Source organism: Neofelis nebulosa, chromosome 12 (assembly GCF_028018385.1).
Source record: "Neofelis nebulosa isolate mNeoNeb1 chromosome 12, mNeoNeb1.pri, whole genome shotgun sequence".
NCBI lineage: Eukaryota > Metazoa > Chordata > Mammalia > Carnivora > Felidae > Neofelis > Neofelis nebulosa.
Window position 1 is genome coordinate 5,159,354 of NC_080793.1, and position 27,442 is coordinate 5,186,795.

The 27,442-nt window shown below is 51.2% G+C and overlaps 1 protein-coding gene across 7 annotated transcripts in view; it reads left to right on the forward strand.

Annotated features, from left to right (window-relative positions):
• The window catches only part of RAPGEF1 (Rap guanine nucleotide exchange factor 1), a 133,606-nt gene that overhangs the window by 4,084 nt on the left and 102,080 nt on the right, over positions 1 to 27,442 (forward strand). Inside the window, exon 1 of one of the 7 annotated variants that reach the window (XM_058693756.1) lies at positions 8,956 to 9,109. The exons of 5 other annotated variants lie outside the window; for them this stretch is intronic. Coding sequence is in view for 1 of the 2 variants with exons in the window: in XM_058693751.1 (XP_058549734.1) it covers positions 17,977 to 18,040 (64 nt within the window). In the remaining variant the exon portion in view is untranslated. Of the gene's footprint in view, positions 1 to 8,955; positions 9,110 to 17,129; positions 18,041 to 27,442 lie in introns of those variants that run through there. One more of the 7 variants, XM_058693751.1, reaches the window with a different exon arrangement.

Here is a 27,442-nt window from a genome sequence, read left to right on the forward strand (position 1 = left end):
GAAAAGTACGAGTGCCATCCCACGAGGCCGTAGCAAGTTCCTGTGGATCAGCACTCACTGGGTTTGGGTCAATGTTAAACTTCTCTCAGAGTTTACACTTCCTCCTCCTCCTCCCCTCCCCCCCTTAACAGTCTTTGTGGTCAAGATGAATCCAGTCAACGCATACAACATCTTTGTGGCTCCCGGTGGGCCTTCATTCACTCACACGTGCGCCTTACGCAGCCTGTCCTCGTAGGCAAACGCTGTGACGCCTCACGGCACGGAGTCCGAAGAAGCCCGGCCCTCCCAGGGTCCCGGTCCAAGAGTAACATCAAAATGGTCTTGAACATTTCTGCAGCGTCCTGTCATTCTGAGAATGCATCGAGAGACAGCCTCCTTTCACTCCACCCGCGGGACCGTCCTGGGGGCTGGGTCGGGGCTCATTCTCCCTATTTTGCGCCTGAGGACAACTAAGATCCAGGAAGGTGTGGGGGACCGACCAGGCGGTCGGTCTCCAGCTCCCTGCCCGGCCACCGTTCCCCCTTCACAGAGCACCGCTTAGAGCCTCCCGTGGTGCTGGGCACACAGTAGCTTTCATCTTGATTCTTGGTCACGTTTCTGTTTCTGGTCTTCCCTAAGGGGGGAAAACGACAACAACTCAGTTAAATAAAGGTAGGCCCAGCGTAGTCTTTAGGCTGCGTGCGATACTAATAACACTAACAACATTAGCAGTCCTTGAGGGAGATAAATGGCATGGGTGTGGGCTGCGTTTCACAAAAGCAGCCACCGCGGCCCCGAATGTTGCCTGGTCGCCTGCACAGCTGTTGGCAGAGGTGTTTTGAATGGGATTCCTCGCGGCCGACGGACCTGATGGGAGGCCGTGAAGATGAGTCATGTGTGAGCTGGCAGAAAAATCATTTCCCAAATTAGCCCGGATTGGAGAATGCCCTGAGCACGGGGCTGGGTCTTACTTCAGTCCAGCTGGACGTGTTCCCCGTTGCCATAATAAGATGACGCACTGGACAGAGTGCTGCCGGCCGCCGCGCCCACGAAGGATCCGACCGGGCGCCTCGCTGCCGGGACAGGTGTTCCCCTGATTCGTCGCCCACCTTGCCCCGAAGGCTGTTTCATGATGAAAAACAAAACCCACAGTTTGCGAATTCTTAAGGGATCTGTCATCTTGGTTCTAGCCATGTGTTTCGGCCATGTGACTAAGACTGAGACCTGTCATTGTGAGCTTGGGCGACTCTTTCCCTTTCCAGGGTCCCGTTGTCCCCATCGGTGCTCTGAAGGCATGAGACTCTCAGGTTAGTGCTTCTTTGTTCTGTTTGAAGGTGGCAGGTCCTTATCTCTGTGGAAGAGGGCCATCAGAAACTTTGAGGACCGTGAATCCTTCCTGTTCAGCGGTGGCCCCTGAGGATCCTCCTTGGGTCCTCCAGTGAGCAGTGTGAAAACTTACTTCCGGGATGCACTCAGCCTTCTCTTCCAAAACCAGCCTCCTCTGGGCTCGTCGTGCCTTCTCTTCCCCCAGCAGATCGTGAATTCCATGGGAAGGCCCCAAATAAACACTTGGGGAAATCAGTATTGTTTAGCTCATCCAGAAACCTCACTTTCCTTTCTGAAAGTTAAAAATCAACAGATACTGGGGCGCCCGGGTGGCTCAGTCGGTTGAGCGTCTGACTTCAGCTCAGGTCACGGTCTCACGGTCTGTGGGTTCAAGCCCCACGTCGGGCTCTGTGCCGACAGCTCAGAGCCTGGAGCCTGCTTTGGATTCTGTGTCTCCCTCTCTCTCTGCCCCTCTCCACTCATGCTCTGTCTCTCTCTGTCAAAAATAAATAAACATTAGAAAAATCAACAGATAGGGTCCTGACGAGACCATTAGCTTCTTGGAGGAGTGTGCCTGTCTGGTCCACCACGAGGTTGCCATCGCTGTGCTTAGGACATAGATGCTCACTAGCTACTCGCTGGAAGAATGAAGGAATTTACTTGATATTATCATAGGATGAACTCAGGTCTCTGATTCCAAGTCTCAAAATTATTATTTTTTTAAGATTGTATTTTTAAGTAATCTCCACACCCAACGTGGGGCTCGAACTTGCAACCCTGAGATCAAGAGTCCCACAGTCCACTGACTGGGCCAGCCAGATGCCCCAAAATTATCTTTATTTTTTGTTCCTTTTTCATTTCATTTTAATTATTTTAGAGAGCACGCAAGCAGCAGGGAGAGAGAATCTCAAGCAGGCTCCACACTCAGCATGGAGCCCAATGTGGGGCTCGATCCCATGTCCCTGGGATCATGACCTGAACCAAAATCAAGAGTCAGACACTCAACCGACTGAGCCACCCAGGCAACCCCCAAAATTATCTTTAAATGGAGCTTCTTCTGGGTCTTGAATTGCCAGTTAGGATGTTTCTTGGTGAATTAGTAGGACCACTAATCTGATCAGGATGTGCAGACAGTCGTGGGCTTGTGTTAACCAGATACGTTGATCGCTGTTCTGGTGTAGTTTTCTGAAAACTCACGGGAAGGCTGAGATCAAAGTCTCGGAGCACTATTGAGGGAGCTCTGCGACGACGTGGTGAGAGACTGAGCCACGCTCCCCTCTGAGCCTGCGACCGTCAGGCCACTGATGTTTGTAATGGCTGTGCGGGACTAGGGGACACACAGGGACAGTCCTCTCAGGCATCCGAACAGTTGGGACTTGGCCTTTTATTTCCAAACCGTTGGCATATGCCAGTTCTGCTCAGCCTGCTCCCTGCAGCAGCGCGGCCCTGATGAGAGTCCTCGTCTCTACTTATTTTTTCAGTCGGCCTCTGGGTGCTATTTAGGACGAGCCGCCTGCACCGTCAGCTCTGTTTGTGGACTGTTTGTGAGTGCGCGCTCCCTGGGGGGCCAGGAGAGGTAGGCTGCTGGGGTGCTCCTGGCTCCCCCTTTCCTCTTTGTCCGGGGGGTCAGGCAGAGTGTCTTATGTCCCGTCCTCCTCCTCTGTGAACGAAGATGCCGTGCGGAGACTTACCTACTGGATTGCAAGTCTGCTGTCTGATGGCCACTGTCTCTCCCCACCTTTCCTTCCAGGCTGTGGTTCGGAAGGTGGGTGGTGGAGTCCCCACCTGCGGTCGGACTGCATCTTCCTGGAACACCGTGGCTGCCTCTTCGCAGCTCAGACCCTCTGTTCTCATTAGTTCCCGAAAGGCGATCTTGCTCCTTGCTTTTCGCTGGCTTTTTGTGATCAGGAAACCGCCCTACTTGTAAAGCATAGAAGTGGGGCTGTCAGGCACCGGGTGGTCTGGGTGGCCTGCGGTGCTCCCCGGGCCGGAGACAAAAGGGCGGAGTTCACACATTTGCTTTCTGGTTTTTCAAACATTTATGCCATCGGCGCGGACTTGACAAGTGTGGCTCCCGGCCGCGTGCCATGCCGTTCAGAGTGGCGGCAGCCCGCGGAATCCCTGAGCGGGGCTTCTGCACGCAGCCTTTGGGAGGAGGCAGGCGTGGACGCGGAGTGATGAGGGAGGAGGCAGGTGTGGACGCGGCGTGAAGAGGGACAGTGGAGTCCGGTGCAGTGTGGTGGCTCCAACTGCCCCTTAGTTGGCCCGAAACTAGCAAACAAAACCCCAAAACTTCTGGTTGGACACAGTGGTTGTGTTTATTTGCTGCTTATGGATAATCACGTGTGCCTCCTTCCTGCACGTGGCTGGCCGTGAATACAGAGATGGGTGATTGTACACGGGTCATGGAATTGGCTACTCTCAGCTCCTCCTTTCAGCGACAAACACAAGAGTCATAGTAGCAGCGAATTTCAGTAACGCTTCCCACGTTGCCGTACCAGGCCCTGTGCTGCGTGTTTTACCCACGTGGTCTCATTTAATCCTTACAGCGGGAGGTTCTCGTTCAACTACAGGAGGAAACTGAGACACAAGCTTTCCTTTTTTTGCATGGGATCTTGAGATTCAGAACAGCTGAGGTCTGCCGGTGGTCGTACGCTGAGTGGGGGCCAAGTTGGGACTGCAGCCCATTTTTCTGTATTTCCATTGGCTGTGATGACATTATTCTCTCGACTGTTGTGACTTGGGCAAAACTGGGCCTCTGCATTTCCAGGGACCCCTCTGCCACCAAGGCACTGAAAGGGCCACTAATGAATGCCGGATGGGATGCTGGGAGGGACAGTGGCCCTGGCTCTCCTGCTCTAGCTCACAGGGGGGCCAGGGAGCCCTGCTTCATGCTGGGTGGGTGACCTTGGGCAAATGGCTTAATCTTTCTGAGCTTCTGGCACCTCTGTTGTAACCTGATGGGGTGGCCAAACCCGTCCCAGAACTCTTTCTAATGCTGATTCTTTGTGAGCAATATCAAGGGGGGGGGAGTGGGATGTATTGGGGTTGTTTTGTTGGCTTTTAATGACACCGATATTGTGTGGCACTTAACTATCATCACGGTAAAACTTACGTAATTCCTCATAGCTTTCAAAACACTTCTCTAGACGTGGGTTTTGGGTTTCTTTTTTGCTGTTGTTTTGGGTTTTGTTCTTTTGTTTGGTTATCGTAAGGTATTGGAGTCATACAGCGTTTTTCCCAGTTGAAGAGAACAGCAGTTAACAGTTGCTGGGTACTTCCTGTATGTCAGGTACCGTGCTAGGAGCTTCACCTTTAGATACGTGTGCGATTTCATGAGTTCTCTTCTTATAACGAGAGTGAAATGGCAGGTATTGTGCCCATTTGACAGTTGCTGAGGAAAGGGAGGCAGTAAGACAAGAAGTGGCTTGCTGAGGTCATGTGCCGAGTGAGAGGCAGAGCCAGCTGGGGACCCTGGGTGTTTTTTGTTGCTTCCCCTCCCCTCCTCCAATGCATGTGTTCCCTGGCCCCTCTGAGAGTCTGGATCTGGGGTCTGGTGCCACCAGGAGGCTGGCCTGGAGCCGCCCACATTGTCTTTTGTCTGGAGTCTCCTGGGGCTTTCCAGCCTCTCAGGGGATGGGGAAGGTGTTTCTGCATCTGTCTACAGGTTTTCAAAGCAGCATCTGGTTTCTCAGAGGTGACTTAAAAAGTACATTTGCTAAAAATATTGTAGGGGAATCTGCTTTGGACGTGAATGGCGGGAAGAGGCCCTTGGTTAAAACAGCTCTCCGCCCACCCGTCCGTCCAGCCATCTATGCATCGATGGCCGAGTGTGCGCTGAGTGCCAGTAGTCTGCCAGGGCGGTGGAGGGTGCTGGGAAGATTAGAGGCCATCTGTGCCTTTAGGGAGTTGACAGTCTGGCCCCCGCCTGCACTGTGTATGTGCAGGGGACTTTCCACTTAGGCTTTCATACTTTCTTGACGCTCGTTCACGTTAGGAGCAGCCTGGGCCTGGGGCTGGAGGTCGGGAGACCTGCCTCGTGGGCCCTGGGTCTGCATGGAAGCACCGCCAGCACGCCTCTGAGTCCTCGGGCTCCCCGTCTGCAGAAAGGCAGGATGGACTCCGTGGGGAACAGTGACGGAGGCTTGGGCTTCTGAGTCCGATGGCCGTGGGCTTGACTCCAGCTCCCCCGTACAGTGGTATGGATGTTGGGCGAGTCACCGTGCCTGTGTAAGCCTCGGTCCTTATCTGTAAAATCGGGAGGATCATAACCACGCCTGCTTATGGCCTCCAGGGAGGGTTAAATGAGATGACGTACCTGGAGCATATTAACAGAGTCTTGACACAGAAGTGCTCGTGAGCATTAGCTTTTGTTCTCCCCGAATGTCCCGCTCTGCTCAGGGTCTCTCCCCCCACCTTTTTTCCCCCTGAATTTGAGAAAGCTGAGTTCCAGAGAATAGGTTTGTATAACTAAGTGATAAACCTCCAGAAAGATCACTTATAGGAAGGATAGATGACGTTTCATTTCAGCTGCAGGTGGCCCCCGCACATGCAGGGAGATTGAGGAAAGGCCTGATGATATCGTCTCCTACGTCTGTGCAGAAGGAGTGGGCCTGTCCTCCTGGGTGGCAGCTTATCCCACAGCCGGAGCAGTCTGATTGCCTGCAGGTGTGTTTTTGCTTCCTCCCCAGAGACAGCACCTCAGTCTCTCCTTGCAGGGGTGACTCTCTGGACTCATTAAACCATCTCTGTTCAGCTCTGAAGGAGAACTGATCGCAGTTGGTGCTTTTGTCTTGTGACAGCAGCATTACTGCCAGCCGTGCAGGGTCCTCTTGGGCAAGTAGCTTACAAATTGCCTTGAGTGCCACAAGCAGGTGATTTCGTACCCTTTATTTTTCCTCCTTGATGAGTTTTCACAGTTAGGATAAATTCAGAGGTGCTGATGTATTGTTCTGAGTCTCCCTTAACCCGTGCTGTCCTGGGCTTCTGCGATGTGTGTGTGTGTGTGTGTGTGTGTGTGTGTGTGTGTGTGTGTGTGTGTCTCTAGTCTTAGAGGTTTGTCAGTGCAAGCTCGCTCAGAGCACAGGGCTGTTTGCACAGAGACCAAAGGCCAGTCAGTTCTTTTCACTTTCTTTAATCATTGGGTCCTGGAGCTACAGAACCTCTCACTTAATTAGCATAGCCACACTAATTTGGGCTCCTGCCTCAGCTTGTCAAGAGTGCCTTACAAATAGTAATTCTCTGAGCTCATCCGAAAACCAAAGGCAGAGATCAAAAGCATGGTTTTCTGCATGCTCTGTCCTTGTTTTTTCTGTTCACTGGGAACCGTCTCTCTTAATTACCCTAAACGTGCAAGGTTATAGAATAAATACAGTTTTTATATGTGACCAAGATAGGAATTGGGTTAGGGACCTGGACCACATTTCGGCCCTGTGTTGCAGGGAGCCCAAAGTACCCTGGTTCCAGCTTGGTAGGTGAAATGCTCCTACCGGTGAAGAAATCGTGTGCACTAAAATCACCGCGGGGAACATGTGAGTTGCTGTCGCTAGGAATGCTTCGAACAGTGACATCTTTGGTCGATGGAGAGGGACACTCACTGGCCTGAGTGTCTGGAAGTGCCACAGACCTGCTGTGCCTCTGGGGCAGGCCACGATCCCTCCCCGAACCTTGGGACTGGAGGGGTGATTCCTGAGTTGTTGAAGGTCGTAAGTCCTATTAAGGATTTGACAGAAGCTCAGTAGACCCTGTCCCCAGCGAGAAAGATGCATTTATGTGTGGACATGGTTTTACCCCTCTAAATTGCTGCTACTGTAGGATAAATAATAATTAGCAAACACTCCACGTCTCGGAACGCTTGAATGGAATCTCACGTATCTGAAATAACCAGGACTTAGTTTCTCCCACTTTAGTCACACCTGGGTTCAAATGACTGTTAATCATTGTATATTCCTGGAGTTTGGTGAGGGTTCTACCAAATGATGCTTGTAAGCTGCTTAAGCATAACGTCAATGTGGGTAAAAGGAGAAACCCTTTTGCCTTCTGCATGAAAACTCTTTTAATTTACATGCAGTAAAATTGACCTTCTTTGGGGTATACCGTTCGTTGTCTTGAGCTGTGACTCATCTCTAGACTTGTGTAGCCTCTGCCACAGTCAGGATTGAGACTTGCTGCCTCTTTGTGGCCAGTTCCTTCCCCCATCCCTGACTCCTAGCAGCCATGGGTCTGTTTTCCATCCCTGTAGTTTTGCCTTTTCCAGAATATCATGTAACATGTAACTTTCGGAAAATGGCTTCTTTTACTCAATGTAGTGCCTTTGAGATTCATGCAGTTGTTCTTACCAGTAGTTCATTCCTTTTTGTAGCTGAGTTGTGTTCCATTGTGTGAATATCGTCAGTGTTTATCTGCGTAGAATTTTATCTTGGTTAACTGGGTCTGTTTCCTGGAAATACATAGGGATGGCATTTGACCAACAAAAATCAAGCAGCCCAATTAAAAAATTTGAGTAGCCGTCTCCAGAGAAGATCACAAATGGCCAATAAGCGCATGAAAAGGTGCTCAACACCATCCGTTATTAGGGAAATTAGGGAAATGCAAATCAAAACCACAGATGCAACATCACACCCACTAAAATGGCTGCTTTCAAAAAACAAAAAACGGAAAATGACAAGTGTTGGTGAGGATGTGTAGAAATTGGAACAGTTGTTGCGGGCCGGCATCCTTTCATACGCACGGCTCTGGAGGCGGATCTCTGACCCTGGGTCTGGGGCTGGTGGAGACCAGCCTCGGGTCCAGTTTTTGCCCTCGTGCGGCACAGTAGTGACAGAGATGACATACGGAGACCACGTGGACAGGGAAAGGCCCTGAGACTGGATGGAGGGAAAGTAGGGACCCACTTGCCCCCAGGAACCTGGTGACTCCATCCCAGCGGGGGGGGGGGGGGGGGGGGGGAAGGGCAGTCATGGAGGTCGGTCAGCCATCTGAGCGGTTCCTCGTTTCCCAGAACAGAGTTTACGTTGACATCTCTGTGCTCAGCTCCAGATTCTCTCAGGCTCACCTGTTGTATTCAGTCCAGCCATTGCTGCCCAGGTCAGTTCTGCACAGGCTCCAACCAGCTGCTCATAGGTGTCGTCGCCCGGCACCTCTTCGGGGCTTCTCCTTAATGCTGCAGTGTGGGATACTGTAGAAATCTGCTTGGCGTGCGCAGCCCGGAAGTGCTGGGGACCCCACCTCTTTGAGGCAGACTTTGACCAGCGCAGATGAGAACCAGTGGACCCCTGCTTTCCCTTTAATCCGCAGGGCGTCAGTCCAAAGACACAGTACCTGCCACTTCCCAGAAGGTCCGAGGGGTTAAGGAGCGGATCTTTGTGGTGGACAACTTGATCATGCCCTCTTGTGCTTCCCTGTCCCTCGGCACTGCTCCACTCTTCACTGGGGTTTGCACACTAAAAGAAAGAAACTGGAACCATCGTGCACTGCTAGTGGGCACGTAAGATGCCACAGTTGCTATGGAAAACAGCATGGCGGTTCCTCCAAAACTTAAAAATAGAATTACCATCTGATCCAGCAATTCTGCTTCTGAGTGTGAGGAGATAAAAGCAGGCTCTCGGGAAGACATTTGTACACCCAGCTTCATAGCAGCGTTGTTCACAGGAGCCCAGAGGTGGGAGCAACCCAAGTGTCCACCGATGGACGAGGAGATCAACAAAACGTGGTCGTACACACAACGGAACGTTACCCGCCTGAAAAGGAAGGAAATTCTAACATGGGCTTCATCGTGGATGAACCTTGAGGACATGATGGCCAGGTGAAATATGCCGGTCGCAAAAGGGCAAATACTGTAGGGTCCCGCTAGCACGGGGTACCTAAGAGTGGTCGAAATCGTAGAGACCGGAAGTAAGTAGGATAGTGGTTGCAGGGGCTGGGGGAGGGGAGGACGGGTGGTTACTGGTTAACGACGCCTTGTTAAGGCCAAAGGAGTTGTGTGGCTGGATGGTAGTCATATATGTGACGGGACGAATGTGCTTGTTACCACCGAACTGTGCACTTAAAAATGGCTAAGGTGCTAAATTTTATGTTACGTGTATTTACCACAACTCATAAAGACTTACCTACAGTTAGCATGTTTTTCAGTATTTAATCATTGTTTAACCTTAAATGTCTTTGCGAGTTGTATTAAAACGTTGAAATAATCATGGCACAAGACAACTGTGTTACTGGGCAGCAGTGCTTATGGCAAAAATGGCTTCTCGTTTCATTAATTCATCTGAGCTGGGAGGAACCAGCCGTAGTCTGTAAGCACCTGGTGGGACAACCATGCTTGGGACTTCGCGCGGTGACGACTCTAACTGGGTGTGTCCCCCGAGGAAACCTGCGTGATTATGAGATGGTGGTTCCTGTGGGGCAGGAGGCTTTTAAGCCAGGGTGGATCCTGTACCCACCCAATGTGGATCTTGTCGCCTTGGACCTGAGCTGCTCAGCTGTGCTGGGCTCCTGCAAGGACCCTCACAGAGAGAGGGTGCTGTCCAGGGCTGCCCTCTGGCAGCCTTTGGTGCCCACCTCTGTCTGCCTGAACAGATGAGTCCACGGGTGGCCAGCGGAAGTGCAGCGGGGGCCAGAGCCCGGTGGGTGTTGTGGACTGGCACAGGGTCAGTGCTTAGCGCACGTCAGCGCTTGATAAAGACTCTCGCGCTCCCCCGTGGCTTCCATCCGAGACTGCCTGGATACCGTTGTTGGCACTCACTCTCTGAGTTGAGAACACAGATGGCATTTACTCCACCGTTTGGCAGGATTCCAGGCTATTGGCCCCATTCATGAGAAGGTATCACTGACCTGGCGGGGAGGGGAGGATGATCTATGGAGAAGCAAGATCGCGGCTGTTCCCGAGAATTTTAAGGCCAGGCAGACTCTGTTAGATGGAATGGTGCCTCCACTGGGGAGCTGCCTCCTTGAGATTGCCACGATAGGGTCTCTGGTCCCGTGAGTATCACTGACCCATCTCTGTGAGTCCGGGATCACAGGCCGTTGCTGTATTGTTTTGGTAATACGGCACCAACACACGTAAGGGATGTTGTCGGTTTAATAACGCTTCTCAGGAAACAAAGAAAATACATTAGCAACGTAGATTATAAAAGAACACCCCCGGGGCGCCTGGGTGGCTCAGTCGGTTAAGCGTCCGACTTCAGCTCAGGTCACAATCTCCCGGTCCGTGAGTTCGAGCCTCGCGTCGGGCTCTGGGCTGATGGCTCAGAGCCTGGAGCCTGCTTCCGATTCTGTCTCCCTCTCTCTCTGCCCTCCCCCGTTCATGCTCTGTGTCTCTCTGTCCCAAAAATAAATAAATAAACGTTAAAAAAAAATTAAAAAAAAAAAAAAAAAGAACACCCTTGATTTCAAAAGTTAAATTGTGAAGAAATATACATCTCCGGTTCAGGGAAATACAATGTGAAGCATTGATTCATTCTTTTAGCTGGCTTCTTGAGCACGTAGCGTCTACAGTTCATGGCACCAGATGCTGGGGACGTGGCGCTACAGAAGCCCCGGCCCCTGCTCTCACGGAGCTCAAGGCAACTGGTTCAGCCTCTGCGAGCAGCACCTAGCCGTTGAAGAGTCAGACTCTGGAGCTTAACAAATGGAGTCCTGTTCTCGTCTCACAGTTAGGTGTCTGGACACCAGAGGAAAATTACTTTGAGGATCACTGTGCTCACGTAGACTGTGACAGATGGGGTGATGAGCGCGCATCCCGGCTTACACCTGCTGTCCTGGCGTAGTTATTAATAGCATCCTCCCTGGCACTCTCAAAAATGTCCTAGTTTGGATGGGAAAACACCGAGGGAGGCGTCATTTACAACTGCTGGGTTCCACATTTGTGCTGGAGAGGGTCTTGGTTTGCAGCGAGAGAACTGTTTCAAAATAGGGCCTGTTCCAACGCAGGATCGAGCCCACAGAAGCTGCGGGAGGGTCAGCGAGTTGATCTGAGTCCCATTCTCCCTGTGGGCACCTGCCACTCCGTATGTTCTAGTCACTCGACTCATGGAAGCGTCAAAATCTGGGACAGTCTGGTTTAAAAAAACAATAAACATGTACATACAACGATCAGAACGGGTTTTCCTTATGAGCACAATCAGGTTAACCAGATCTTAAATTCATATTCTTCGGAACGGATAGAAAGGATGTTAGTGTTTGTGTCAAGTCTTACAGAGGAAGTTGGGAAAATAATTATATGGCAACACGGGTCTAGGTGAAGGTGGATGGAGATTGTGTTTTCTGTGTTGCTATAGAAGTGTGTATGGGAAGATTGAATTTTTATACAGTTTCATTTTTAAACAGTATTTTTTTAAGTTTATTTCTTTTGAGAGGGTACGCCCAGGAGTGGGGGAGGGGGAGAGAGACAATCCCAAGCAGTCTCCACGCTGTGAGTGCAGAGCCCCCTGTGGGGCTCAGACCTACGAACCGTGAGATCATGACCTGAGCTGAAACCAAGAGTCAGGTGTTTAACCAACTGAGCCACCTGGGCACCCCTAAAATTTCATTTTTATTTAAGTGATATACCTGATGTTTAAGGAAAACATTTAGAAAGACAGGACACTCTGTATTTATGATAAGTTGGTAACTTGCAGCCTGTTTCATTAGCAGGTAGTGATGGCAGGGTCTTCTGGGGCTGGGTGGTCCCTGTCCTGAGGACCTGTAGGTAGCCCCACATCCTGCCCACCTTCTGTGGTTGGTCTTGGATTTTAGCACACGGAGATGCTGGGCTCCAACCCCCGGTACCTGATTCACTAGATCTGGAGTTGGGCTGAGCGTTGGCATTTCTCGCGAGCGGCCCCGTGATGCTGCTGCTGCTGCTGCTGGGGCGGCTGAGCGGGGGACACCCTCTGGAACCACTGCTTACAGTTAAGTGTGGAGCGGACGGAAGGGTCCTAGGAATCCGACCCCAAGCGCCGCCCTTAGGGTAGTGTAGTCGTAAGGCTGTGGGACGGGACTTTTGTGCATCGATGCCGGGAGCCGTGCTGTGTGCATACGTTTAATCATCTCGGCAGCACTGCAGGGAGGGGGTGGTGGCCTCACCCTACAGATGGGGAAAGGGAGGCCTGGAAAGGTTCACGTGACTCGTGCAGCTGCCACGTGGGAGAGCCGGGTCGAAGCCACTGCTCGGTGCCGAGACCCTTAGAAAATGAGTAAGTGTCAAAGGCCTCACAGAGCGAAGATGATTCTGGTCCCACAAGCAGGAGTGAGCAGCCCGAGAATGACCGTGTGGACACCGCTTCCCCGGCACTCTGTGCTCTCGTCCGCGGTGGTCTAATTAGCGCTGACAGGACGGCCAGAAGATTGGCAGTTGTGGAGAACCTTGGATGACTCTCACGCTAAATGTATCCTGTGCCTCGGAAGATTAGCTAATTAATTAGGTTGACACATTAGTCGTCGTCAGCAAGACGTCTTTAAACTGCACATCTGGAACTTGAAGACCAAATGCTACACTTTAAACTATGTTTAAAGTCACCCAGCATTCACTTTAGGACTTTAAACGCATCGTGGTAAATGTTTACAAGCTGCTCCTGAATTGTCTTCACGTGGACGTGTCCCAGTAACATGAAGGCACGTCCCTCTCAGCCCTCCTTTCTCGGGATCCTCTCTTCCAGACTCTCAGTTTTGGAATGTCCTGGGGCTGAGTCCTCTGCTTTCTTCCCAGGCAATCTCAGGCCCGTGTCTCTAAACGCCACGCAGATACTGGTCATTCCCATGTGTATGTTTCCAGCCCCAAACTCGCCCCTGAACTACAGACTGCCCACTTGCTCTCTGCCCGGACGTCTGGCAGGGGTTCTCATGTGACGTGCACAGACCAGAGCTCGTGGTTCTCCGCCTCACCCACCGCCTCACCGGCTCCTCCTGGGGTGCCCACGGCAGGAAATAATGCCGTTTTTGATCTAAGCGTTCAGGCTCAGCCCTGACTCCTCCCCCAACCCACGCCCGACGTATCCGTAAGTCCTCTGGGGCTTGCTTTTTGATGTATCCCCTCCTCCCTGGCACTTGTTCCGGGCCACCACCGTCTCTCCCTGGACTGCCGAGGCCCCCCTCCTTCCTAACTGGCTTTTTGGTTTCCACCCTTGCCTCACGATCGTCTGATCGGCATTCATTAGATCAAATCAGGCCTGTTCACGATTGTCAGATAGCTTCCTGTCACAGTGTGAAGTCAGCCCAGAGTCCTTGCCGTGGCCTGTGGCGCCCTGTACTCTGGCCCCCGAGCAGGCTTTCGAGCTTTTCCTTCAAGTGTTCTTGGAACATGCCAGGTGCACTCCTGCCTCAGGGCCTTTGCTCTGGCTGTTCCGTCTGCCTGGAGCGTTCGTTCCCCCGGGCGTGGGGTGCGCCTCCCGAGAGCCCGGGTCAGAAGCCGCGTCCGTCATTTGCTGGTTACGAACCTTGGAAAGTTGCTCACCCCTCCTCCTCGTAAGTGGGTTTTCTCATCGGAGAAGTGGAGCCAGCATCTGGGCCGTTGTGCGGTCCTGACGGGAAGCCCGGCGATGCCAAGGGCCGGGGAACCAAAGCTCTTGCGTGTGTTTGTGCCCTGACTCCTCCAGGTCCGGTTTGCATGGCACTCGGGGGCCACTCCACCTTTCCCGTCACTCTCCCCCCACGGTCCCCTCAGCCCAGCCTTTTCGTTTCCCTTCTTCTAACGTGGCCCTTCTGCTGCTCTTCCGTGGTCTTTTCCCTCGTCGGGAGGTAAGCTCCTGTCAGCCGCTATTTCACCAGAGCCCAGGAGGGCTCCTGGCACACAGCTGAGGCCCACCGATTTTCGTGGACTGAGCAATGAGAGGCACGCATTGGGTACAGACTCAGCCTCTTATTGGAGAGGGGTGTGCTTCTCGGAGAGCTCGGAGGGCACAAGCAGATAGCCCTGGTGGCCCTCCCGAGCCCCTCCCACTCAGGGTAGAGGCCACAGTGAGCCAGCTGCTTGTCGGGCTGGGGGCCTCTGTCCCTGCAAGTCAGGAGCTGTAAGGGGCAGGAGGCGACCGATCCCGAAGGCCTGGAGAGCTGGTGGAAGATGTGGGCTCCTGTCCCTCTTCTGACACCGCTGTGGTCCAAGCAGAGCAGAGATTGTGGGACCCCTTTACGGTTGCCCATTGACCGTCTGCTGGGCGTTGACTGTTAGGTTTCTTTTGTGTAGCCGGAGAGGAAGGGGGGTAGGGTACGGTGCCGGTAAGCAGGCGTGGGTTTGGGCATGGTGTTGAGCGTTTGGCCAAAGTTGCTAGGCCCCAGCATGGGGCATGTGGGAGAGAAAGGTGGGAAAGGTAACTTGGGGACCAGACTCTGCAGGGCCTTGAATGCCAGTCCGGGCACTTGAGAATTCCTCCTGTAGGTATCCCAGGAAGCCTCAACATTTTAAGAAGTGTTCTCCATGCATATTTACACTTTTCCCAAGTATTCCAAATATCACGAAGTAAGCGGCAGAGGAGAAAATTAATTTCTGTTCACTTTTAAAAAAGTAGTCTCAGTCTCAGTTCCAAGTGGAATTATACATTTAGGGGTGTGGGCTCTCTCCCCTTCATGTCCCTTGGGCTACATTTAATTCCTGGCCCAGTCCTGACTTTGAAAAGAACAACAAATGAACAGCTTCTTCAGAAGGCCGGGTGCTGGTTAGCGGAGAGGGGCCTGCTGTGGCTGCCCTTCTCGAGTGAACTAGCAGGCCCGGTGGAGGTCCTCAGAACCCAGAAGCTGGCTCACGGGGATGCCTTGGAATCTGAGGTTCTGACCCCTCGTGGTTTGCAGGTTAGGTTAGACCCCAGGAAAGATGGAGTGGCCGGCTTTACTTTAGGGTTCATTTCTGTAGAGTGTCCCTTTTAGGCCTGCCCGGATTGAAACAAAGCAGCCTTGTTTTGGATACAGTATCAATATTCAGTGAGGATTAGTACTTTGTTGTTGTTGATACACCCCTGCCAGAAATAAGGCAACTGGCTGGATGTGGAAAAACACCCGACTGGGAGTCTGTGACTTGGGTTCTCTGGCTGTGGAAGCTTGAGGAAACGTCTTTCTCTCTGTGGATCTCATTTTCCTCATTTTGGAATGAGAGGGATGTGAATCTTAACCTTTGGAGCTCTTTGAGACTTCGATAACAGCCGTGGACTTTCCTTCTCCCAAAATGAACACTCATGGTTTGGCCAACACTTCAGGAACCCCCTGAAGCCCACGAGACCAAGCGCTGTACCTGTAAGGCCCTTCCCAGCTGACTTCCCCTTTACGTCCCCCCATTTATGTACCTCCACCTTCAGCAGGGCCTTTGCACACGCTGCCCCTGCACAAAGTGCTGTTCACCCCTTTGTTTGGTCAATTCCTGCTCACCCTCTGAGTGTCACCCTTCCCTGACCTCTGAGATTAGATTAGGTTGCCCTGCTAGACATACTTCCCTTACTCTGAACGCCTCAGCGCATGTTATCTGACTCTCCCTAAGCTCCGTGTTGGTATTTATTAGGTGAACCCCTGAGGGGCCTCCGACGGCACATTCTGTGATTGACGTGTGACTGTGCGAGCGTGTCAGAAGAAAATAGCAATCTGTGCTCTGTGCTTCCTGTGACACTCTGCACAAGATGTGTTGGGTTTTTTTTTTTTGTTTTTTGTTTGTTTTTTGTTTGTTTTTTGCCTTGGCTGATTTCCTCTGGGGCTGGGCAGGGAAGTCACTTCAAAGCAGGGCTAGAGGGCCCAGAAGACTGGCTCCCAGACTTTCTGCCTCGGTGCCCCGCTGAGCCTGACCTCCAGGCTGGTCCTTCCCCTTTGTTTATGCTCTGGGCTGAGCTGCAGCTCCCACTTGGAGCCTTCCCACAGTGCCTGGTGCTTCCTCATATTGTTGTATTTTTCTCCAGGGGGGAAGTGACCAACATCAGACTTTCCTCTGAGCAGACAAAGTCCACGCACAAAGCCTCGCGTCAGCTGCCGGGCACCTGCCTCCGTCTCCGGGCCTCTTGGGGGAGGTGAATGTGCGCGTTACAGCCATCACTTGCCTTTCCCCGTGATTTGCCTCTTAATTTCCCTCCAGGAGTGTTCATGCCCTGCAGGAAATCCAGCAGCGCCTTGTGTGGAGGGGAGGGTTCTCTGTAAGATGCTTCAGAACCTCGGCAGGCACAGCATTACCTCCCTGCTTTAGGTCACTTTCCACATTCTGAGGTGTTACTCTGATAGTTCAAACATCATAGGTGAAATTTTATTTGCGCCAGAGAAATGAGTTGTCTACCAGAATGTTGCAGCACGTCTCCTCTGATGTGGGGGGAAAAGAAAAAACAAAAAAACAAAAAAAAACCCTTGTGCAGGTAAATACGTTTTCTTTAATCTATCTGAAGCTGGATGTTTATAGACTTTAATCAAATAATAAAAACAACTATCCTTCAAGAGTGTCTGCTACGTGCCAGGCACTTTTTCAACATCATATTTAACCTTTTCGCTGCCCTACGAAGTAGGTGGCATAATTGTACACATTTTACATAAGGGAAAAACTCAGGACCAGAGAGGTTAGGTTCCTGTCCCCAAGTTGCCCAGCTGAAAGTGCTCGCAGAAATTCAAACCAGGCCCGCTGTCCTCCAGGGCCAGCACCTTCCCACTGCCCTCCTTCCTCCTCCAGTCGTGAGGAAATGGGTAGTGGGATTTCCTAGGCAAGGATGCAGGTGGAACTGGGCTCTCTCACCAGGTGGTGGCCCTGATTCCCACCCCCCCCCCCATCTGTAGTGCAGGGGAGGAGCTTGGTGGGCCCTGCCCTTCTGTGAGTGACTTGGGCTGCCGTAGCAATGCCTCAATACTGAACATGTGGTCACATAGAGTCTGATCATATGGTACACGCGTCCACGGCATCCCTGAAGCATTTGTGTGAAACAAGGAGCCACATCGTATTGGCCGGGAGGTGAATGCTCTGTTTTTGGTAGCAATGCGTTGTCCATTCAGCTCATCTGTTAGAGTCCCGTATTGCCTCCCTAATGTGCGGACCAGAGGTGGGTCACTGGCCACATTCATAAGAAAATGCGTCCCAAGTTAGAAACAGTTGACTTACTGATGAGCCTTACAAATGAACTAGAAATTTGCTTGAGAGAACAACTTTGAAATGAGGACCCTGTGGTCCAGCTGCTTCTCAAGGAATCATGACCTCCCCTAATGATTCAAATGTCAACTTTCTGGGCATAGGGGAAGATAAAGAGAATGGCCTGTCGTTAGGAATAACCCATGAAAGCTCAGCCTGGAAAATGTTTCTGATGGCGCACCCAAACTCGGTCCATTTCTGACTTTCAGCTTCTTGGTCACCTGATTGCCCACTCCTCCCCCAGGAAAAGGCAGCGTGGAAAGTGTTTGGAAATACAGTTCACTCTGAGGCCGCTACCGTGCCGATGAGTAATAGAGTGTCAAAGGAAGGCCGTGGAAGAGCTTCCTAATATAGACCGACCGGTTACGGGACCCGCCGGTAGGGCGATAACAAGCCTTTCCTTCTGGTTTCCTCCCTGGGAGTGAAGGGAGTTTGAAAGGCGGGAGGCAAAGACCTCTCAGAGCAGAAATCAGGTTTTTCCTGCAAGAGTGTGCCAGGGCTCGCTGCTGGGTGATTGGGATGTCTGAGAGATGAAGCCCCTTTCAGCCGGTGCCTTGGTCCTCAGTCGCTGCTCAGCGAAGACACCTGGGCTTGGGAGAACCCTCTGAGCCCCTGGCTTTAGAATGGGCAATGCTGCTGAAAAACAGAAGCCCCGGAAACGAAGCCGTCTGTGCCCCTGGAAACAAGGTAAGGAGGCCCTGGGCCTCGTCTCCAGGAGGAAGGAGGCAGCCTTCATTGGGATATTTTGGCTCAGAACCAGAGCTGAAACTGCTTGGGAAACACCTTCCACACTAAAAAGCACTCAGTGCAGCATAGTCCAGTCTAAAGAAAATTAACCGTCCTAAGGAATAAAACGATTCGTATGTCAATATGACGTCACAACTCGGCCGAGAACGTAGCTCACCTTGAGGTTTGTGTTCCATGCAGCAGGTGTGCTGATTGAAAATTTTAAGCTTTAAAAGATATGCCGGATAAAAATGTTGATATCCGGGAGTTTGAATCTTTTGGAACGGTTTGGTGAGAGAATGTTAACAGCTTTTGAATATATAACATTTTTCTCCCATAGACTCCAAAGCACTTTCCATAAGAAACCTCATGCTTGCCCGTCCCAGACACCCCACGTCTGCTCACGCCTGCTCTGTGCCTTTCAAGGGCCCTGTGTCAGTGTCCACTTTAAGGAGGAGGAGGTCCGTGGGCCACAGGCACTGCCACAGAGCACTTGGGACTGGGGGCCCTTTGAACCGTGGCCCCGGGCACCTTGGTCCTCCAGCGCATCTGACTGCTGTTTTCACTGTGATCAACCCCTCAGACCAGCCGCTGGCCCCCAGGACTTCGGGTCGTGGCTCTTTTACAACCCCACTCCGCAAAAAATGGAGGTAACATTTGACCAGCAGCAAGACTGTGTGATTGCAGCTGTATCCGTGGGTATGTGTTTATGCAGAAAATACAACCCGGGAGAAAATACACAGAAAGGTTGACAGTAGTTGTCTTTCGTGGTCAGGTTATGGGTTATTTATTTTTCTTTTTAAAAGGGAAAACTGGGTAGGCTGCTAACGTAATGTCAGGTTCCAGCCTCTCTGGCTTTATACCACTCATTCTGTGTCCAGCATGTCACTGTGAAAGGAGTCCTCCCTCGTGGCCTTTGATCGGGTCTGGGTCTGAACAAAACGGTCATAAAAGACATTTGGGGGACAGCTCAGGAAACTTGAATATGAGCTGGGTAGTAGATGGCATCTGGGGACTGTTGCTAGCTTCATTATGTGTAATAGTGGTAAGGAGTCACGTAGGAGAAAGTCCTTTTTGGGATAGTCATACTAAAGTACTTAGGGGCAGAGTGTCGTGGCCTATAATTTTACTCCAAAATGGCGCAGGTGAATGAGTGCATGTGTACATACCTGGAAGCAAAGTAGGACAAGTGTAACAAGTGTTAGAAGCCAAGTAATGGACAGGTGAGGTTTGCTGTACTCTTGTTAATGGATTTTTACTCATTGTGGGGGAACCGTTGAAAAGACGGTTGCTGGTTACACCGTAGTGCGGTACCCTTCCGTAGCACGAATCTTAGCAGTCGCGGGTATTCACTGAGGTGGGTCGGGATCCCCGCTCTTGCTCAGGGCCACGTGTCAGGGCTGGTATCTCTGGCTGCCAACAAGAAAATCGTCATAAAAATCCGTTAACTCAGAGGCACAGCTTTTATAACGGGAATTTAACGTATTTGTTTTCAGATAGTCTCTGGTTTTCCTTAGAAAGATGTAGAAGAGTTAAGACTTCTTAAAATTTCCACTGGAAGCAGCTGGGTTCCCCGCCTGTGTTGCATTTTGCAGTTTGTGTGTTTGTGTCCGGTAGTTTCCATGAGAGGGGTGTGGGGGCGCGGTGCTGGCGGGCACTGCGGGGCCCGCGGCCGGCTGGGCGGACAGGAACAGCCGCTCCCTGCCCCGGTTTCTGTCTGCCCGGACCCTGGTGGCCAGGAGCACGTCTTTGCCAGTGTCGGGTGCGTTTGTCTGTGCAGCTTAGACCAGGGAGAGCAGTGCCTCTCCCCGATCCAGAGTCCGGCCGCGCCCTGCCAAGGACCCACAGGAGCAAGGGTGGGGGGCAGTGCTTCACCGTTGCTCGTCTTTGTCTTTAAAGGTTGTTGATGTTTTGGAAACGGGATTTTCGAACCGGATCGAGTGAGTCCCAGGCACCACTGTGACCCTGATCTGCCTGCATTTTCCGCGGTCCACACTCACCGTGGCTGTGAAGTCTCGGTGGATGACTGGGGACTCCAGGCTCCACGGCAGCGCAGGATGGTGTCCGTGTCTGCTTTGGGGGCAAGGGAACGGGGAACGCGTGTTTGTGTGCGTTTGGTACAGACAGCCTAGGCTGCCCCTGACTTCTCCAGCCCGTCTGTGGCCCAGCCGTGGCAGGGGCTCCCGGGAATACAGACTTCAACCGGAGCCAGGCATTTGTGATTAGGAAGGTCGAGCTCAGAGTACATTCTGAAAGCAAATTTAAAGGGAATCACTATCTGCCCTTTAGATCATTTACATTTCTGTTTCCAGGTTGTACGCCTGGAAAGTTGAAAAATCAAGTGACAGGATATTAGTGCAAGAAACACAAATCTTACCCCCTCTGCCAGCTGTCCCCCTAAAGAGCATTTTACACCTGGCAGAGAGACGTCTCTCTAAGGATTTTAAACAGTGTGCAGCGCACAGCCTTTGAGGGGACCAGCATTATACCCTGTCTTATTCTTGTTTTTCTAATGGCTCTCAGAACCCCAAACATAAGGATAAAACAGTACTGCTTGCTTTTTTTGCAGTGCTGGGTGCTTGCAGTGGTTGATAAATGTGAGTTATTTGCAGTCCCATAGTGAGTTCTAGCAGGCCCCCATACACACACACACACACACACACACACACACACACACACACACACAGACGCGCGCGCACACGATGGGAGGTAGGATAAGGCAGTGGCTTCCAGTGTGATCCTAAGAGTTCCAGCCAGCGAGAGCTGCACCCCACGCTTGCCATCTGACCTTGAACAAGGGGATTTTGTAATCCCACGTGGCCTCATTCCCTCACTGCCCTTCCCTCCCACGGTTTCTCCAAATGACGGTGCCTTCCCGTGTTATTTCCTTACAGCCCTCACCGCAGGTATTTTTTTTTATTGATCTGTTTATACGCTATCTGATTGTAAACCCCCGAAGGCTCTCTGTTGGGACCCTTGTTCTGTCTCCCACACTGGTGGAGGGGTATCACTTGATGCCTTCCATGAGTGCATTTGGTGACAAAACTCCCACTGCCTGGCCGCTGCGTTACCATGGGTATAAAGGAGGTATGAAAGGCAGAGCCTGGGCCCTGGTACAGAGTAGGTGCTCAGTAAATGGTAGCCACCGATGCTGGCCTGTGTGCTGGTTACGGGGACCTGGAGGTGTTCATTCTTTGCCTTCCTGCTAAAGTGGAGACATCGGGGGTGAAAATAGGTACATCTTCCAATATCCCACGGCGATTCTGAATTTACAGAGTAAATCTATTGAGGATTGTTCACAGTGCAAAAGATTACTTCACCAAAAGCACTCAAATCATAGTGAATATTTAGTTGCTGATTCGTTGACCAAAACAGCTGGTGAAACCTTCCATTTAGAGCTAAATTGAACTTTTAAAATGCGCCTATGATCCTGCCCTGTCAGAAGACTCGTTCGTTCATTCGTTCATTCTTCCTTTTTAAGAATGAATTTGAAGAGTTGCTTGCAGTGGTCGTCTTGGCTTTGGGGAGTATAACACAGGCACGAGTTTCCCTGGGAATTAAACATTGCAGCAGTCATTGCAGATGGAATGGTTATCTCCTTCAGAAATCCCAGCAGCTCAGGGCCACACCAGCCTGGTAAATGGAAAATGTTTGATGATTTGCATGTTTGTACTCAGCTGGGTGTGAGTGAGTGAAACTAACACCCTCAGTGGAAGCCCTGACTATAAAAAGTGTCTTTCCTGGGCGGGGGATGGGACAGGACGGGACCGGGAGCGGGGTGCTTGCGGTGCTGGGAAGGAGATTGGCCGGCTGAGGTGGGGGGTGGGGGTGGAGGTAGGGAGTCTGGGACTTGACGCCCATTCCACGTGCTCCCTGGCCCCTGGGCTGTAGGGGCAACTGGTTGGGTTCCAGTCCGCAACGGTGTTTAGACTGGCCACTCCAAGCTAGGCGGTGAAGAAGCGTCTCAGGCCCCGGACACCCTTGTGCCAGGCAGTTATACTGATGGATTTTCTGGCCACAGCAGAAGCCGGCCCACCTCCCACCATCCATTTTCTGGCCTTTCTTCCACTGCTTTGGGACCACAGTGGTGCCTGTGTCAGCCTCTTGGGCAAGCACTGGGTGCTACGTTCGGGCCACCAAGCTCAGTGCCTTCTAGCTGAGGGAGGCCAGCCACGTGACCTCACGCGTCCAAGCCCGATCCTGGTCTCTACGTGAGATTAATAACACCTGCTCGAGGGACCGTTGAGAGAACTAGATGAGGTAATTCACGTAAGGGGGTTACAGCCCTTAGCAGGCAGTGAGCACATAATGAATGACAGTCCTTCTTATCATACATCCACGGATATGGATCATGGGCCTGGCTCTGTGCAGCCCCAGCTAGCAGTGTGTTTGCCAATTCTGCCTGTTTCCTTCTCTCAGTGTGAGAGATCACATGTCAGGTGATCGCAGAGGTGCTTGTGAGGTCTGTGAGTCAGCGACCGCCCGCACTGGCCCTTGCCGTCCCTATCTGCAAGCTCTCTGGGTGTTCAGTGTCCGGAGAAGGCTTCCGCTGTGCTCAGCACTGGGGGCACAGGGGGCTTTTGTGGCGTTGCGTTTCTCTGAAAATGGTTATTGCGGGACCCAACACAAGTGAACTAGAATATGAAAGTAATCAGCACAGTCCATCTTCCTGTTCTGAGTACTGTCACGTTGTGGTGTTTTTCCATAACTGCATCGTGGCTAGGAGTGTGGACTACGGAGCCTAGATGCCGGGGCCGAACCCTTGCTCCTCATCATGCTGCTTGGCTTATTGTGATCTTCGTGAACTTCGAGACCTCAGTTTTCTCATCTGTAAATCGTACCTGTAAAGTGCTTACAACAGCTCCTGGCACATAGTGTTTATCGTTGGTGGTATTTTTAGGTTGCAGACAGAGGAATTACATTTTACTTTAATGGAAAAGGTGTTACGTTATTAAAGATTGGGAAAAATGGACCAAATGCAAAGAAGAAAGTGCATGTTGAGCGTCTAAAGGGCCTGAAAGAGAGCAGAAGTATTAGCTCCGACTGGTAATCTTTTCCAGAGCGGCTGCCCGTGCATGCATAGTTTTCATAGAGTTGTAACCACGTGCAAATCATTTTTTTATTTCATGCCTCTGTGTGGTCTTCGTAACTACTGTAATGGCTGTACCATTCCATTATGTTAATATTCCGTAACGTATTAAATCATTTACCTGCTGCTGAATATTGCGGTTATTTCCCCTTTTTGCTGTTATAAGCAAGGCAACAATAAGTAGCTTCATTCATATGTATTTGTGATTCTTTTGGATGATTTCCTTTAGGTGAGGTCCCAGTGTAAACTTCCCAAACCAAGCTTGTAGGAGATTAGCTTTAAGGCTCTAAGGGACATATCTGTCAACATTGTCACGAGCGATGCACCAGTTTATCCATTAGCCACAAGCCCATCAGCACTGAGTATTATCATTTTGGAATTGTTTCTTTTCTAAAACTTAGATTGTATTTACTCATGCAGAGTGATGAGTTACCTAATGGCATGGGGTTCAGAGAAGGGCATGGGAGTTCAAAACCCATTATCAGTTTAAGAATCTGTTTTTAAGATTCTGTGTTCTCATTGTCCTTTGCATGGAACTTGACTCAATCTCATTCAGGTGCTAAGTTTCATGGAAAAGAGGCGTGAGATTTTGTGTTAAGGATAGCCGTTTACCATCACAGCTTTTTGTCTTTTGCCTCCCAGGGAGGAGTGAGTATTAAATAATTCGGTTTCCTCATGTGAAAGGGAAAGAGTGAGCCCACAAGTGTTGTTAACACGGTTAGTGTAATGATTACCATTAGACCGCGTGACAAATGACCCAGCCCCTCCTCCTCTCCGCTTCTGTAGGGCTCTCTCCGAACCTCCGAGAACCGTTTTCCCCAACTGCTTGCCTGTCATGGGCTGCCAGCTCAGTTGTTACTCGGACGGGTATGTTGCTGTCAAACTGTGCTGCCACGGAGGTTTGAGTCAACAGGTGCAGGCCTCGGGTGTTAGGGTAAATATAGTGGACGAAGGTGATGCCTGTTCATTGGCGAGGCTCTAAGCCACGGCTGGACGTGACCATAAATAGGCTTCAGGATGGGAGAAAAGAAATTTACGAAGCAGAGGTTATTTACCATGCTAATGGAGTCACAGATGTCTTCAGCTAGAAGAGAATGATAAAAAAAAAAAAAAAAAAATCCTAAATGATCCCCTAATTTAACTAATGAAGAAATTGAGGCTTAGAGAAGTAAAGTGACTTGTCTGAAGTCCTGCAGCTAGTTTGTGGCTTAGGGTCTCCTGTGCTAGGGTAGTAATATACCAGTGGTGTAGTAATGTACATGATAAAGATATAAAACAATACAGCGTATTGTGTATATCATGATTACATGTTTTGTATTTATGTTATATATTTACAAGCTGTAGCATATGTTGTGTCCAGTACGTTGTTGTGTCCAGTACGTTGTGTATGTGATACGTTACATATCGCATTTATCGTGTATATACAGGGTACAATATAACGCAGTAACATACGTAACGATATAATAGTAACAGGTTGGGATATAACGTTACAGTGATGCTGATGGCTTCCCTTATGCCAGGTGTGGTACTAGAAGATCTGCATACATAGTGGGCTCTTCCATAAGTCAGTTTTTTGCGAAGTGAAGGATCAGAGGTAGGAAATGGAAACGTAAGTGTGAAGGAATTTTTCTCGTGAGAAGTGTGGGGTGTTGTTTGGGGTGGGGTAAGAAAAGGGAAGGAAACTTCACTTTGTCGTCAGATATTTCCAAATTTAGAACAATATCTATCCCTAGCCGTTGGCTTTACGGTGTGCTTTACCCTGGGAACAGGCACACAATACGCTTCCGTGTTTGACCACGTCTTTCCCAGCTGTGGGGAGGGTGTCACCATGGCTTTAGATAATAACAATGGCCAGTGGCCACTTTAAATCTAATTACACTTTGGCAATTGCTTATAGGGCACTTGATTTCAGAAGTCACTTCATGCTGAAATACCAGATGGCTGTTTCTGGAGACTCTGTGGACCACAGCCGAGGAGGCTCATCTAGGTCACGGATGGGTCAGTTTCTTAAAGGGCCAGATGGCGACTCTTGTAGACCTTGCAGGGCCAAGAGGCACGTAGGTGCTTACATAACCAGCTAAAATGAAACTGCTTCAAAGTGTGAAAACCAAATTCTTTGCTTGCAGGCTATAAATAAGCAACCTGCACCAACAACCAGGAGGCTGGCGGGATTGGGGCTACAGGCAGAAGTTTGCCAACCCCTGGTCTGTGGGGTCTGTTTTGGTTTGAGTGCTCTCTTCTGTCGTCATTATGCCTCTGGTGCTCTGAAACAGGTCGTTCGCCAGTTACAAAAAAAAAAAAATGCAAATTTTCAGGCCAGGAGAAGACTGAAATATCATCTTCTAGCTGCTTCACCTTTATAATCGGAATTACTTAGCTGAGCCTTCTGGTTTCTAGTCCACCACACATACATTCAGGGCTTTATTGATAAAAATAGTCCTTCCCATCACTACAGGAATGAGAAGATAGATGATGGAGGTTTGAAGAACCTGGCACTGTTGAATACAGAAGCCTTAAATAGCCTTCCTTGACTGTTAAATGGGACAGTGTACTAAAAAAGCCTCCATTTTCTACAGTCACTCATTCATTGATTGATGGATGTTTATTCACTCAACAAATATTTACTGAGTGGGACCTGTGTCGGACACTGTTTTGGACACAGGGGGATGCCCAATGAAAAACTAGGACCTCACTGCCCTCTGTATTTTATAGTGTATATATAAATAAGTGAAATCCATTGTATAGAGAAGGCAGGGAGGGGGATAGGAAGTCCAAGGCTGGGGGTGGTCATCAGCGAGGAGGACAGTGAGCGAGGGGCACTCGGCAGCGAGGTGTGGAAGTTGCCGCTGAGCAGGAGCACTCCAGCAGGAGTCACTGGTGCAGAGGGCCTGAGAGGGAGGGAGCACAGGCCTGATGAGGAAGACCATGGGGCAGGGGTGGCTGGAGTAGACCGTGGACTCTAGAGAGTGATGAGACGTGCGGCCAGGGAGTAGCACCTTATGTAGGGCCGTGGAGGTGATTCTACGGAGCCTGAAGGGAGAGCCCATGGGATTCGCTGACCGTCTGAGCATCTGTCCCTTGTAAACGGAGGAGGGCCAGCGGAGCAGATCGGGGGTAGGGGTGGAGACTGGGAGCTGTGTTTCGTGCAGTTGGAGAGGAGTTTGAGTTGAGTTCGAGATGGCTTTTAGAGATCTCGAGGGAGATGGCCCTTCAGCAGTCGGCTGTAAGATCTGGAGTTCAGGAAAGCCGAGGCCTCGAGTCTTTGACATAAAGAGGGTGTTTGAAGCTGTGAGACTAGATGAGATTACCACGGAAGTGAGTGAGAGAAGGGGCGGGGGGGGGCTGGACTGGGGAGCCTGCAGTGCTCCAGCACTCGGAGGGCGAGGAGAAGAGAGAGACCCGCTAGTAAGATAGGAGGAAGTGTGATAGGAAGGAGGGAGCATGGGGCGTGGGTCATGCTCCTTGAAGCGAGATCAGCCAGGTCACACGGGGACTGGGACTTGCCTGCGCTGGTCCCTGGGAACCTTGACACGAGGTTCCGGTGCCTTGCTGGGTGCGAAGGGGGCTTAGAAGAGAACGGGCAGAGAGGACTGAGACACGGAGCGTGGTCGATTCTCTGAGGGGTTTTGCTACAAGGGGGAGCCAAGGCACGGCGGTAGTTGACGAATGCAGTGGGGCCAAGGGAAAGCTTTGTTTAAAAAGGGAAGAAGAATGGCACGATTGGATGCTGGTGGGAAAGACCGGTGGGCAAGGAAGGTCTGACTGACGGGGAGAGTCGCTGCACAGGGGAGAAGCCTGCTGCTTACCGAGCTCTGTTCTCGCACGTGGTCGGCCCCGACACGCCGCCCCGGCACTTGGTGACTCTGGAAACGACAGCTGGCTATCTGTCTAGTTTGTGGTCCTGCAGGTGGCACTGTGCGCTGGGGTCCCTCGTGTGTCTGGCCAGCTGCCGGGAGGGCTCGTGTCTGGGCCTCTGGCAGGCTGGCGGGCAGGGCGGCTCACCTGGCATCTGGCAGGTTTCCTAGGAGCGAGGCGTGCAGGGGCTGAGGCCCAGGTTGGAACCGGCACGGCGTCACCACCAGCTCTTGTCACTGGTGGAGGCAAGTCCGAAGGCCAGTTGGGATTCACAGAGAAGGGAGGGGGCCCCACCTCTCGATGGGAGGTGCCTAAAGCCACCTTGCCGGGAGGTGTGGACAGCAGGTGGGGCACACTCGGGCCCCTGTGAGCCAAGCATGACTTCTGTGTGGTGGGTGGGATCATCTTCATTTCACAGA